The sequence below is a fragment of the Parasteatoda tepidariorum genome, chromosome 6, assembly GCF_982258835.1.
Source record: "Parasteatoda tepidariorum strain Cologne lab strain chromosome 6, Ptep-v5.0, whole genome shotgun sequence".
NCBI lineage: Eukaryota > Metazoa > Arthropoda > Arachnida > Araneae > Theridiidae > Parasteatoda > Parasteatoda tepidariorum.
The window spans coordinates 59,224,614-59,239,234 of record NC_141760.1 but is presented as its reverse complement, the minus strand read 5'-3'; the positions used below and the strand labels follow the sequence as shown (position 1 = coordinate 59,239,234).

General features: G+C 28.3%; 1 protein-coding gene across 1 annotated transcript in view; it reads left to right on the top strand.

Annotated features, from left to right (window-relative positions):
* LOC107443242 (alkylglycerol monooxygenase) overlaps positions 1 to 14,621 on the top strand; it is a 35,773-nt gene that overhangs the window by 18,849 nt on the left and 2,303 nt on the right. The window contains exons 7-9 of the mRNA XM_071178625.2: positions 2,415 to 2,566; positions 7,640 to 7,774; positions 9,427 to 9,543. Coding sequence (XP_071034726.2) covers positions 2,415 to 2,566; positions 7,640 to 7,774; positions 9,427 to 9,543 — 404 coding nt within the window. The remainder of the gene's footprint in view (positions 1 to 2,414; positions 2,567 to 7,639; positions 7,775 to 9,426; positions 9,544 to 14,621) is intronic.

Genomic DNA, 14,621 nt, shown 5'->3' with positions numbered 1-14,621 from the left:
TCCTCTGCAATCTCGATGATTTAATCTCAATAATTCTTGCTCCTTGGCATAAAATTGTTTTTCCTACGAATAATGAAACTGTTTTCTGCTGCCTTTAAGTATTCTAATTTGGAAAATATGGAGAGAGTAAAAACATAGCTTTTACGATTTACTATTATTTGCTTATTAATCTGTGCAGCTGGTTTTAAAAATTCCCAATGCACCATATACGATAGACATCTAACAGAAGCAAGGGTGTACAGTTTATAAAATAACAATTACACTATGAAATCCTAGTAAAATCTACCAGCAATCCAGGTACGACGGTATAGTTCACCGTAAAATCTATTTTTATCGTAAAAGTTTTGTCAAACGAAAAATCTGATATATCGTAATATTTACTGACATATTACTGGACCTTTGTAATTAAATAAAAATTACTGTAAGAATTATGGTACGAAAAGGTACTGTAAAAATGGTTTTTTAAAATAAAATGTATTTTACGAATACGACATTCAGAGTGCCAGTAATACGTAACTGTAATGCCAGTAATACGTAACTGTACGTTACTGTAATTTGATCCAGATCGTTGGATTTTGCTCTCAAAATTTATGAGACTTAGTAATGTGAAATTTCAAGGGGGTATAGGAAAATGTAACAAGGAATGCGACCGAATAAAAAAAACGATTCGATTATTAGTTCAAGAGTTATTAACTAATTTGTAACTATAAAAAACCATGTTGGTTGGTCTATGGTCTACTTAAATGCAACTACAGAGTTGAAAATAGATGGACCATTTACAATTACAGACCATTTGATGATAGACCATTGGTAATAGTACATTTGTCATCATAACATTAACGAGAGTTTTTTTTCTTCGAAATTCGTATTTGTGTTAAAGTTATTGCAATTTTACCTACTTTTTTGCAATTTTTTTTCTTTAAATAATAAATTGTTCTCATAATTTTCGTTCTTGATTTGATGTCAAAAGTAACAAAATTTAAGATGGCTTGGTGTCTCCAGATACAAACCTTAACAAGTACATCCGAAGTCTTAAAAATATAAAGACTTAAAAATATAAAGAAGGAAAAACTTTTTTCAATTCAAACTGATACATGATAAAAGGTTGATGTGTGATGTATATTTATTACATATTGTTAACATGTTATTTATTACTGATTATTGCGTCGTAAATTCTTTATCCTTAAGTTTAGTTTCTTTTAAGTACGCTTGATTATTTTTTCAGATTCAGCTATTTTTCATTTAGTTACAATTAGCACATTTGTAAAGTGTGCTTACACGAAACTATGATAATAATATATTTTCTAAACAAAATGATCCTCTTCATTGATATTTAAGACAAAAAAAAACTTTTTAAATTTTTTTATGACCATTGAAGTTGATTCTGAGAAAAAAATTAATTTAAGCGCTGACAGGAACTGTTTAGCTACATCATCTTCACTGAGTAATAACTCTGTAAGGGGAGGTATTGATTTTTCCTGTAACTGATTTTCGAAAACTTTGTCATTCTTAAAATGTAGCCTTTCCTCCTTTTAATCTTCAATAGTTGAATGAGGAGTATTGGACTTTGTTGAGAGTAAATTAGACTGAATATCACGTAGAACAAACTAAAAGCTTAACTTTTATTTACACCAAAAAGAATATAAAAACAATAAGATGTTGCCAGCACAGGAAACTCAAAACTATCTAACTAAACTCGAACTCAAACCTCAACATCTTCCCCACCCTGGTCGAACTCGAGAGGGATGACCAGAGCTACCGGACGGGTTATATTGTGACAATTAACTCTCAGCTCACAGGATCTTATTTTTCCATCTCGTCCTTCATGCAAGTTCACCACTCTAGCTTTCTTCCACATGTGCCGTGATCGGACATCTTCTTGTAGAAGTACAATATCGCCAATTCGGATGTTAATGATATTGTCCTGATTACGAACTTGATGAAATGACCGCAATTGAAGCAAATATTCCTTGGACCATTTTTTCCATACGTAGCGTTGTTCGTTTGCGTTTAAATACTACAAGTTTTTCACTACCGGTAGCCATTCCAATTCAGATTTTTGACGAAAGTAATTAAAACAAGTTTAGCATGACTTACCGAGTTATTTCGGCACCAAATGTTGGACTTTGCTGAGAGTAAATTAGACTGAATATCACGTAGAACAAACTGAAAACTTAACTTTTATTTACATCAAAAAGAATATAAAAACAATAAGATGTTGCCAGCACAGGAAAGTCAAAACTATCTAACTAATCTCGAACTCAAACCTCAACAAGGAGTAACCACAGGGGTTGGTGATCGAAGCAACGGAGCAACCTATTTTTCTAAAAAAAAAAGAAGAAAAAAAAAATTCAACATCTATAAAGAAATGCATAAAATTTATGAATGGGAATAAAAAAGTGAATTTTATTTAGGTCGTAACAGACGTTATATAGATAAGAACTTTGGTGCATTTCTTATCATATGGGATCGCATATTTGGAACTTTTGAAGCAGAAGATCCTGAAGAAAAACCACTGTATGGTTGCACTACACAAACAAAATCATTTAATCCGTTGATTATACAGGCATGTATACATTTTCCTTTTTTATTTCTTGTTAGAAAGAAAATATTCTTAGTAAAATTATAAAACTAGATAGAATTTGTTGTTGAATAATTCTAAAATAATCATATTATCCTGTAAACTGATTTAACTTTACGCATCAAAAAAGATAATTTTGAAATAATCTAATTAGTTTTCTGAAATAAACATGTTGAATGCTGAATATCGTTAAATAACAATTTATTCAATTGTTAGCAGAAACAGTCAAATGACAATCGGTGGAACAGGCTGTTGTTTGTTATTTTACGTAATTTCAGAATGAAAAATCTAACTGTATACTAATCTTTTAAAGCGAATCCTTTAAAAAGCTAATAATACATTAAAACAGATTACTTTGTTGAAGCAAAGGAATACAAAATATTTAATTATATAATAACAGAACTTTCTTTGAAAGAAACGCTCAAAGCAGTAGAAATTTTCATGAGAAAGAATAATTTAAGCAAAAAAGAAAAAAGAAAAACAATGGAAATAAAAGTATGGTAACCGAAGCCGACGTCTGCAGGTGGTACCAGCTACGGAAGCCATAGAACAAAACCTTTTCTACTGAGAGAGCCACACAAATGTCAAAATTTGCTCCCTCAGTACCCCGAAGTACTCAGTGCTCTGTTGAAGGTATTAATCACAATTAAGATTGATTATTCGCACAGGATGTATTTGATCATCACCACATTCAACCATGTCAAGCCCCATGTCCCGTTTTCCAGAGATCTGCCTGAACGGCCATGATAGAAATGTCACGTAAATTTGACTCTTATCAGATGATGTGAACCACGCCTGAGCTGGTACCCTTCCCTCCAAACTGTCTCATCACAGCCAAAGCGATGACTTTATACCACAACCACGATATTTTTAACAGGTACAGTCGCAAAAGAAAAAAAACGATATCACCCTGAATAATTTTCGTTCTAATAATCAGATTCTCCCGAACTAAGTCACAATCTTAATGGTTCCTGGGGGTGATCTCAAATATGCTAATTAATAAGTACTAACTATTAATTGAGTTACGAAATCAGACACTGAATAAGCATTTTTTTTATTACATATTTGGAGTCCTGATCCTTAAAATAGGGGGGGGGGACCTTCATTGCAACTCAAATTTAAAATGTAAACCTTTATTGCAACTCAAATTACGAAAAAATTTTGTCGTAAATTGAGTTGCAATAAAGGTTTATATATTTGGCGATAGTTCAGAAAATTCTAATGCACATTCACAAGGTTTTCTATAATTTACGATATTTCTATTTTCAAGGAATTGCTGAATGTTAAGTGGCACTTTAAAAAGTATGTAATGTTCAAGAACAAGATATTGAAATAATATATTGCATATTGTATGATTCATTGTTTAAAAAATCACTTCATTCTGCTAGATATTTAGGTTACATGGTTTTCTTTAGATAAAAATAATTTGCAAATAGCATCCTCATGTTTTGATGTGTTCTGAAACTTACGATCTCAAATTCACCATGAAATGTCGCACAGCGTGTTCTTCAATTACGATAAGCTACATTTATCACCAAATGCTGCTACTTTAATTTTTTTTTTGCTTTCTTATATATATCTGATACGATACTTTCTTTTTAAACAGAGCTCATAAGGTCCTTAAGATACTGAAATGGGAGCACAAAAACTTTAAAGATAAATTATTCAATGCCATGAATTCAAAATATGTGGTCTCAAAATTTTAATTTTATAGTTAAAGGCAACCTTTACATCATTGATGCCACAGCTCTCAAACGTTTTTAATGACCACATGAATCCTGTTAAAATATTAAATTGCATATGTTTACTTAAACGAGTGTAAAATCCTTATCAAAATAATTATCACGATCCAAGTGTAAAACAGTATAATTGATGATAAAAACTCACCTGACTTCAAAAAATATTAAGAGGGAAGTAAAAGTCGACATGTTTCGAGCGTTCAAATATAAGCGCCCATTCTCAAGACTTATCAGGCGTGAATGACTTGTGACTTTAATTATTGAACCCTCTAAACTTGTCTATTTTTAATATCATCTATTATTTTTTAAATCAATGAATTTTTTATATTTTCGATTCACTTTCTTGGGATTATCCATTTAGTAACACGGCATATTAAATAATTTCACTCGATATTAAAATAAATTTCACGAAAGATATAGGCATATGTTTTAGATTGAAAAAATAATAATTCACTACTTTCTAAAAAAATCAATGGAGTAAATATTTTTTTAGCGGCAAGCCTTAACATTTTTAAGGACATAAAAAAATTTCGTTTACAATTGAAGTTTAAAAAGTCGAATGTGAAAATGGAATGTCCCCTAGCACCAGGAATCGAAATTAAATAGTTACAAGGGCAGTTATTTCAAACAAATTAGCCTTTCCGTCCTACTCGAAGTTGTTTGAAAAGGTATTTTTTTATCTATCGATTCCAAAGTTAATTTTACATATATTTTAGAGTATACTTAAGGGAGTATTTCGATCGAGTTTATTTTTACACCCTTATTTGCTTGAAATTATTAAATAACTCGCTTAAAATAAATTATTCAATGTATGTGATTTAATGCATTTATAGTATAATGGTAAACGGGGCTTCCATCGCATATCCTTAACTTTGATACCGATATCATTAAATAAATGGAATAAGCTTAGATCAATAATAAATGGTAATTTTTCTCTTGTTTTAGTTTTCAAGGAATAATATGTTTCAATCAAACAGATTTCACTCTGGAAATAATGAAATTATTCAATAGGTTCCTTGGAGCAATATCATTCTTATCCTCATGTAACGAAATATGGGAAAAATTAGTTTTTAAAGTTTTCTCTAAAAAGTATGTTAACCTTCTCAACGTGTATTTTTTTTCTTTATCAAGATAAGCTCAAAAATTATGTTTTCTTTTTCATTTTTTTAAATCAGATGATTCTAAAATTGGGACGGCTTCGAAATCTTTTTACAAATTTAAATTTTTATTTTTTTCTGCTTTACAAAATAAGGAATTTTCCTAGCAATAAATTATATTATAATAATATCTTGGAAAACGTGCTAAAATCTGCATGGTATCTTAAAGAAAGAGTAAAAGGTATGATGAAATAGTTAGTTGGATAGTTCTGTGAATCGCACCTGGTCAGATAATTAAAAATTTAATTTCACAATTAAGATTTTAGGACGACATTTAAGATGCTGAGATATTTCAAGAAGCTTAAAAATTTTGGCTACGCATTCGACAGCTTTCATGCTCGATATCTTTACACTTTCTGTAGTGATTTATAAAACATCAACACTATTTTAGATAATCTGTGTTGAAGTCGCAAAAAAAGACAAACAATAATTTGTATTTCGTTTAAGAAAAAAGAACAGTAAAATTATTAAATAATCAGCTGTAATTTGCATCAAATAACTTTAAACAGTTGAATGTTTTTAATTTCTTAACAAGGTTTTATTCTTAGCTAGCAGACAATAATTCTAAGCTTTCTATTGAAAGCACTTGAGAATAATTTTAAAATGAATTTTAATTTAAAGAAAACCTAAATTAAAGTACTAAAAAATTTGTTAGTATATTAGTCAAGAAATAATATACGTAGTAGCGTAAAGAATAAAAAAAATTTAATGTTAAATTTTAATTAAATGGTGGGAAAAACAGTTCTGTGAAACTCTCCCGGGCAGGTGATTAAAAAAATTATTTTAATATTAAGACGATATATAAGAAGTTGAGAAATTTTAAGATGCTTAAAAAGTTTGACTGAGCATTCGTATTAATAATTATAAAATATTTATTGAAGAAATTGATAAATATTTTATTCTAAATCTATGCATACGCATATATATTATTGAAATTGTATCAATTATTGAGAAAACAAACTAAAAAATAAAATATAATCACATTAAATAAGTCAGATCTGGTGTGTAATCCTATTCTATCAGAAGCATGCTTTGATAAAACTCGACATTCCTTGAATAAAATGTTTTTTATTCAATATAATGTTTCATTCAAATTTCTCTACTAAATTGCTTTTATTTTAAATTTTTAGACGACTAAAAGAGAAACATCGTATTTTATAGTTTTTATAGTATTTTATAGTTAACAAGATTAGCAATCGATTATTAGAGAAAAAAAATATGAAGGAAATTTGACGCTACTTGCTCGATGTCAGCTTCCTCCTAAGTTATTCACATTTTAAAATTGATCGCCCCATTTAAATATTTCCTCACAGTCACCAAATTATTTTTTTTAAAAAATCATTAATTTAAGTTTTTCTCAGCTTCTACTGAATAAAACAGTCGAAACTTTAAATTTATCAATTGAAAAATATGTAGATTAATATGGTATAAAAAAATTTATACCTTACAATTTAAAATTTTTTCATCCTCTTTAAATTATAAAAGATAATTATTACAAATTATATTTTGTATGAAATTTTCTTTGGATAAATGAGTTATATGAGTAGGTATGCTTTTTTTTAAATTTCTTAATTAGTTTTTGAAATATGACTAAAACCGCAGAAAGTGAAAATGACATTAAAGGGTCCAAACTTCGAATCGCTCTCCTGATCAAACTATGGGGATCGCATTTCCCAAATTGCGGCTCCTCCCTACATTTTGAAGATTAAGAATCTAAATATGTAAAAAAACATATATGTTCATTCAGAGAAAGTATGTTTTGTGTAAGTTATTCCGGTTGATATCTCTATTTCTTTTTTTCTTTTTTGCCAACTGTACCTTGCAACCTGTACTCACAAGTTGAAAAATTCGTACTAACTACCCTAAGCTTTCATACGAAATGAATAAAAATATTTAAGTGGGTAAAACTTCCAGACTAGCGTGCAGACAAAATAAAGACCCTGATCTAAAATATTACTATCCTAGTATGACCATTTAACACTGCTATTCAAAATCTCATAGCTTAATGTGGGCACCATATAAAATATTATAAAGTGGACACTACAAATTTTAATCTTTGCTTTGATAACATTTTATCTGACTTTACCTACGAAACTGATGTCGTTTTTGTTTCGTCAAATTCAATTTTAATTTTTCAATTGAATTTAATTCTCTGTTTTCAGACACAACCTTTTATACGTATATGGAAGAGATTTTGTAAGTATGAAAAATGGAGTGATAAATTATCCGCTGTATTCAAAGGACCAGGTTGGACACCAGGGTCTCCCTGGACCGGAAACATAGAAGATGTACCACACGTATGTTTCTAATGATACAGTTTCTGAAGTCATTTGTTGTAAATAAAAAGCTACTCCCGCACTGCTGAAAATAATCGTTAATTCTGAGCTATAATATCACTTAAAATTATTGCAAGTTTAATTGATATTGTTCTTAACATTGATATTATTTCTTATACTAAAAATATGCTAAAATGTTAATTTCAATATTTTATTAACCCGGGCTTTTATTTAGGGAATTGTTAAATAATAGCAATTTGAACAGCTGTGTGCTTTGATTCGATTTCAATTTGTTAAATTTATATTTAAACAATTTGTTTTTTCAATTTCACAAGGAAAATTTAACAGTCTAACAGGCAAAAATGATCTAAGAATAAGTAAATATATATAGTAACAACGTAATGAAATGTGAACATTACATATGTTTTTTTTTACTAAACAAAATATGTATAAATGTTCTAAATTATTTTAGTGAACTGGAGTTATACTCTTTTATACATTTGTTATGCTCTTTTCACATGTTATAAAATAAAGGATGTATAATAAATGTACGCGTTATAAAATAAAAGATTTGTGTGTATACATCCCAAATTAAAAGTATACTGCAGATATTGAAAATACGGCATTCAATATATATCTAAATGAGTGCAATAATAAACAAATAAAGAAGCCCTATTTTCTACCTTTTTTAATTCTATTTTTAATTCTGAGATATTCAAAAATATGGTATGATGTCAAATATGGTAAAAATAACTATGATGTTTGCTTGCTCATAGCTAATCTAAAAAGTTAATTATTGCTCGTTTTTGTAATATTTAATTCTTTTTTCCTTTCATGAGTTTTAAATAATTTTCAATGTTACAATTCAAATCGCATAAAACTACGGTGAAAACAAAGAATGGTTTAAACTACCAAAATATGATAACTTTCACCATGCTCCTGATTTTATGAAAACGTCAAAAGTTGGGCAATTTTTACTGAAGCGATTTGGCAATGATTTTGTATAAAATTAACAATAAAATATGGTTTTATAATTTGTGGTTAAAAATTTAATTTTATCCTTAGCCTTAGAACATGGCGTAAAATTATTTTGTAAATCGGTTGAATTTGTTCCTGATTTTTAGATTTATTACTAAATGTGCAAATGGATTAATGTAAATAAAAAAACTTTAATCGTCAAAACTAAACTAGAGTTTTCGGTAAACAATTACCATTCAAACTGATAATAATTACCAAATGAATAGTTTAATTACAGTATATTTTGGTTTTATTATGTTTTATTAGGTTCCAAGATTATGTTTTTTTCACCAGTGATGTCAATACTATTCAGTATGGCAATTTCACCAGAATTTTTTTTTCAGATAATGAATTACATTTACACGTAATACGATAGTTAATTTTCTTGAGAAAAACAGATAAGCAGAACTAGAAGCTGGTGAATATCAAAAATACATTGTCAAAAGAGTTATATTAAATCCATGCTTTATGATAGTTACTTGTCTTAGAAAAATTGGTGAATAGAATAAGAAACTCGTGAATATCTAAAATAATTGTCAAAAAGAGGCATATTGAATTTATTTTAAGCAATGATGATACTAAAAATTTTTTTTCATTGTTAATTCAAATTCTTTAATTTTTTAACAAAAAATCACAAAATTTTTTTCTTGTTGCAGCCTGCTCCTCATTATAAATTGTATAATCCAGAAATGTCAAACTTCATGAAACTATACTCTATGGCACATTTTTTTATTTTGCTCCTAGCCTACCAACAACTTGCTTGGAACATGACAGTAAGTATGCAAAAAATATATTCTTAAAAAATAATTCTGTCGTATGTATTATTTTTATAGTAATGTTACAAACTTATAAAAGAGTAAACATTACAAATATTGAATATCTGCACTAATTAAGATTATATAAGTATTTGAAAATAATATTTTACCATAATGTTGGAAATCTGAAAACTATTAAATATCTTAAATACATATTTCCAAAACTACAATTTTAAGTTTAAAATTTAAAAATTAGTTCAAACCGTTTGAAAGCAACTTGTAACTTTAAACCTGCAATCTCTTGTAATATTCCGTTAAAGCAGTCTTTTTAAGCTGAATATTGCTATTATCATTGCGAAAAATAATTTTATTTGCACATTTTCTGTCTTGCAATATTTCTAAGAGTGTGATGAGATTGGTAAAATTTTCAATAAGGAATACCGCACATACATTTTACAGAAATCAAATTTTAGTGAAAATAAAAAATTTAGTCGTAGAATATGATCACAATTAAAACTTACACTAGATAAATCAAAAATAAGACACTACTTTTTGAGATATAACAGTATTTAAAAGAAAAAAAACATTACTCTCCATTGTTAGTTATTGTTGTACGATGAGATGAATAAAAAAGGATTACCCTGAGTAACTTTTGATCTAATGATTGGATCTTTATGTTCAAGGGTTCAATCTTAAAGGTTCGAGGGGGTGACCTCAAATACGCTAATTAATTAGTACAGATGATATTTTAAATTACGAAATCAGTACGAAAACGTACTTTCAACGTGCTTTTTTGACGGATTCGAACTTCTGACGCCGGATATATGTAAAAATAACCGCAATCTGTGATATATGGTCAGGACAGCGGTCCAAAGTTTGAACCCCTTAATGATATTTTTTGCCTATTTCGCCCTATCTCGAGCACTTTTTAAGCGAATTCTGCATGGCAAGAAATTGGTCGAATAGTTCCGGGGAAATCAAATTTAAAAAATAAGGCTTCTTTATAATTTGAATTCTCAGGAACTATTCGTCCCATTTCGCTCAAATTTTGTATTTTGTCAGGCAAACTTCCGTTCTTTAAAATGATGTAAAAAATTGTATACTTTATAATTCAAAAGTTTTTCGACTATTATTAAATAAAATAATGAAAAATAATAAATATTTACTTAAAGGTATCTTTTGAATTGACTAATCATTGAATAAAGGAATTTTGTAATCATGCACTGTTAGAAATTTCTCTGAAAAAATGGTTAAATAAAAATTTATTGAATGGTTATTTTACCATATTTAATCAAAACGGTCAAATAACAATAAATAAAATGGTAATTAAACTGTTAATTGTGAGAAAAACTGTTTATTACTTGCTTTCACCTAATACGGTTAAACAACCAGAATTTTATCGCACCAACTAGAACCACCTAATGAAGCTGCTTAGTTCATTGCAAGTGCGTACATATCATAGCCGAGCAGGCTTATCTGTCGATCTCATGAACGGCAGAACTGGAGTTCGAGTCCTAGTGTTGACACCACAATATTTCCTTCATTCCCTTCAACATATAAAGAATTTCCAGTGTCCGGTACTCTAAAATGTCCATTACCTTACGAAAAGTGGAGCTCCTATGTCTAGTTAAATAATTAACTTTTTTTTTTACGTTTTTGAAAAGTGCTAGTTATAAATGGTTGAAAAACCGTATAGTTTTGACCGTATAGTTTACCGTAAACTTTACGGTTAATCAGATGGACAGACAGCTGCCAGTTATTTTACCGTAATTTTAGAAGGAAACTTTTAACAGTGTGTGCGAAAATGCTTCCATTTACTTAAAAAGTTCACAAGATATGGCGAAATACGTAAAAAATAAAATAAATATTAAGGGAACCTAACTCTGAACTGCGCTCCTGACCATAGTATGGGGACCATGTATCCCAGATTGCGGCTTCTCCTTACATATAGGGGGTTAGAAATTTGATTTCATCGAACAAAAGTTATGTTTATTCAAGGGGAGTACGTCTTTGTGTCTGATTTTGTAACTTAAAATGTTGTTTGCATAAATAAATAACATATTTGAAGCCACCCTCTCAAAAGTTAAAGATCATTAGATCAAAATTTACTTCAGATGGTTCGTTTCTTATTTTGCGCACTGTACGTTGCTCTCAAGGTACATTTGATAGATACAGCTCATATTTATTGGATATATACATGAATATTTCGTTTGGTTTCGAAAAGTATTAATTTCAGCAGGCTGTATTTATCACCAAGTTTTAACGGAATAACACATTGCATCTCATATCAAATTTTTTATTGTCTTTTTTTCCAGTTAAGTATTAACCTTAGGTAAAGGTATTAACCTGGCCTTGAGATTTAGAACACTTATTTGTCATAACTCTACGCTGAAATAAATTCCGGATTAAATTACTACATGATGTACTGACAACGTGACATCCGTAAAATCGCCTTTTACCGCAAATTTCATATCGTAATTTTTGTAGTGATATTTATTTAACTACAATGATTCAGAGATTTTACATAATTATTGGTGAAAAAATTCCGCTATATCATATTTTTTGTTCCTTAAAATTTTATAAAGTAATGGCACTTTAAGTGCCGGTACTTTTTTCCGTAATTTGGTTTGAAACTTTTTACAGTGTGACTGTTGCTGATAGCAATAACTGTATTCTAACTGTAAGAATAACCTATCCGCTGCCTTATCCGCTGCCTATCCGCTGTAAGAATAACCTATCCGTAAGAATAACCTATCCGCTATTAACATCGATTATACTATCCTGCTGTGTTCAGTTAACAGCTATAAATTATAAGAAAAGTTTAATTGTATATATATATATATATATATATATATATATATATTCTCTCTCTCCCTCTCTCTCTCTCTCTCTCTCTCTCTCTCTCTCTCTATATATATATATATATATATATATATATATATATATATATATATATATATATATATATATATATATATATATTCCAATTGATTCTCTCTTTCTCAGATTCATTGATGATCTATTAGTTATTAATTTTAATGATTTCGATATTCTAGCAAAACATATTTATCCAAATGAATTAATTCTTAATAAAACAAATAATAGTAATTCTTCAGCAAATTTTTTAGATTTGACTCTTAATATTAATGCAGATAAAAATATTACATTTAAACTTTTTGACAAAAGAAATGAATTTAAATTTCCAGTTAAAAAATGCATAGATTTCAACTCTAACTTAGCCAATAAGGTTTTTTCTAATATTATTGCCAATCAAATTCATAGATTTTACAGGAATAAATCTAACTATAACGAGTTTTTATTAGATACTGATATATATAAAAACGATTTAATTAATAGCCATTTTCCTAGTTCATTTCTTAATTTCTATTTTAAAAAAATCTTAAAAAACTTGGTACATTAATTTTTAATTTTTATTTAATTTTTCTGTTTTAAGAATAAGCTCTGATTTTTTCAAGGTAGGAACTAACTATGATAAACTATTCCTAAAGCCACTGGACGGAATAGTTTGGATGTATGACCTTTTATACTGGATTAGTTAAATATTTTTTAGTTACTTTTTAATATTTGTAGCCTCTTAAAATTAATTTAATTTTAATTGTCCAGTATAATAAACAGTTTATTTATTTATTTATTTATTTAATTATTTTTATTTCTGTATAAGTGGAATGGGCTCTGGTTCGTAAAGAACCACCCCAAATAAATGCAGGTGATACGTGTATACTTTAAAATTATGTAAGGTTGTATGAATGAAGAATAAAACCTATAAACGGTTTTCTATTCCTGTATGCAGGCTCTGATTTTTAAATAAGTCACCCTATGAAAGATGGATATGTGTATTCTGTAAAATTATGTTAGATTTTATGAATGAAGGATAAGTCTATAAACGGCTTTCTATCCTGACAGACTGACTTTTAAATTAAATTCCCTATTAATGATTTTTTTATATTTTTTTATTTTTTTTTATTTTTATTTTTTTTATTTATTTATTTATTTTTTTTTTTTTATTTATTTATTTTTTTAAGACTGCTAATTTATTCAATCCGTTAAACATTTTTATTATTATTTAAATTTTATTACCTTTTTACTAATTGTTTCTCATAGATGGCAGCACTAATATTTTACCTAAACATTTTTTTTTCTTCTTCTTCGATCAAATGTTTTTTTAATTTTATTATATTCGATTCAAGCTATAAGCAATATTTTACATCTTCGCGATTTTTGTTAACTGTTTTATTATTGTACTTTTAAACCTAAACCGCGTTTTAATTCACGCCGGTAAGTTTGATTTCCTTTTACATTTTGCTTTTATTTCATGATTTTTTTCAAAATAAGGTTTTTTGCGATATCGACACATATAAAGAATAATTTTTATCTTAGGATAATTATTCTTTATTCAGAAATATCGCATTATTTATGGCAATTAGATGTGTCTTGACAACGACTATTTGCTTATACCATTCTTGTTTCTCTACCATTTAGTTTTTTATTTTTATTTTATTCATGTTTTTCATGTTAATTTGTGTGTATATATATGTATATATATATATATATATATATATATATATATATGTAATACAAAAATTATAAATACTTTTGTATTAATAAAAGCATTAAAACTGTTTAGCTTTCATAAAATATCTTTGGTAAAGGATAAGGGTAGAAATTCTATTTTGGGACTTCAAGGTTGAAAACATACCAATGAATAATAACTAGATTTATATTTCAAAGGAGAAGTTATTTTAAGATCTTTCACTTCCATATAAGGGAGGATTAAACGATTTTCTATGAGTAATAAAAGATTTTGATGAGGCGTAAGAATACAGGGAAGGCAATATGACTGGCCTCTTCACACTTTTTAATTATCGTATAAAACGGAGGAGCGAGAGTTTTTGCATGCTTTTTGGTGTTTCAAATTTACTAACTTAACTCCGTTGGATCTGACTGGAACTTTTTCTCCCACTCCCCAGCCGGGAGAGCGGGGATGAGATTTCCGCTTCGCCATCAATTACTAAATAAAAAAAGATTATGCAGAATATGGCCTCGTTACTCATGAAATTTTGACTCATAATTAACTA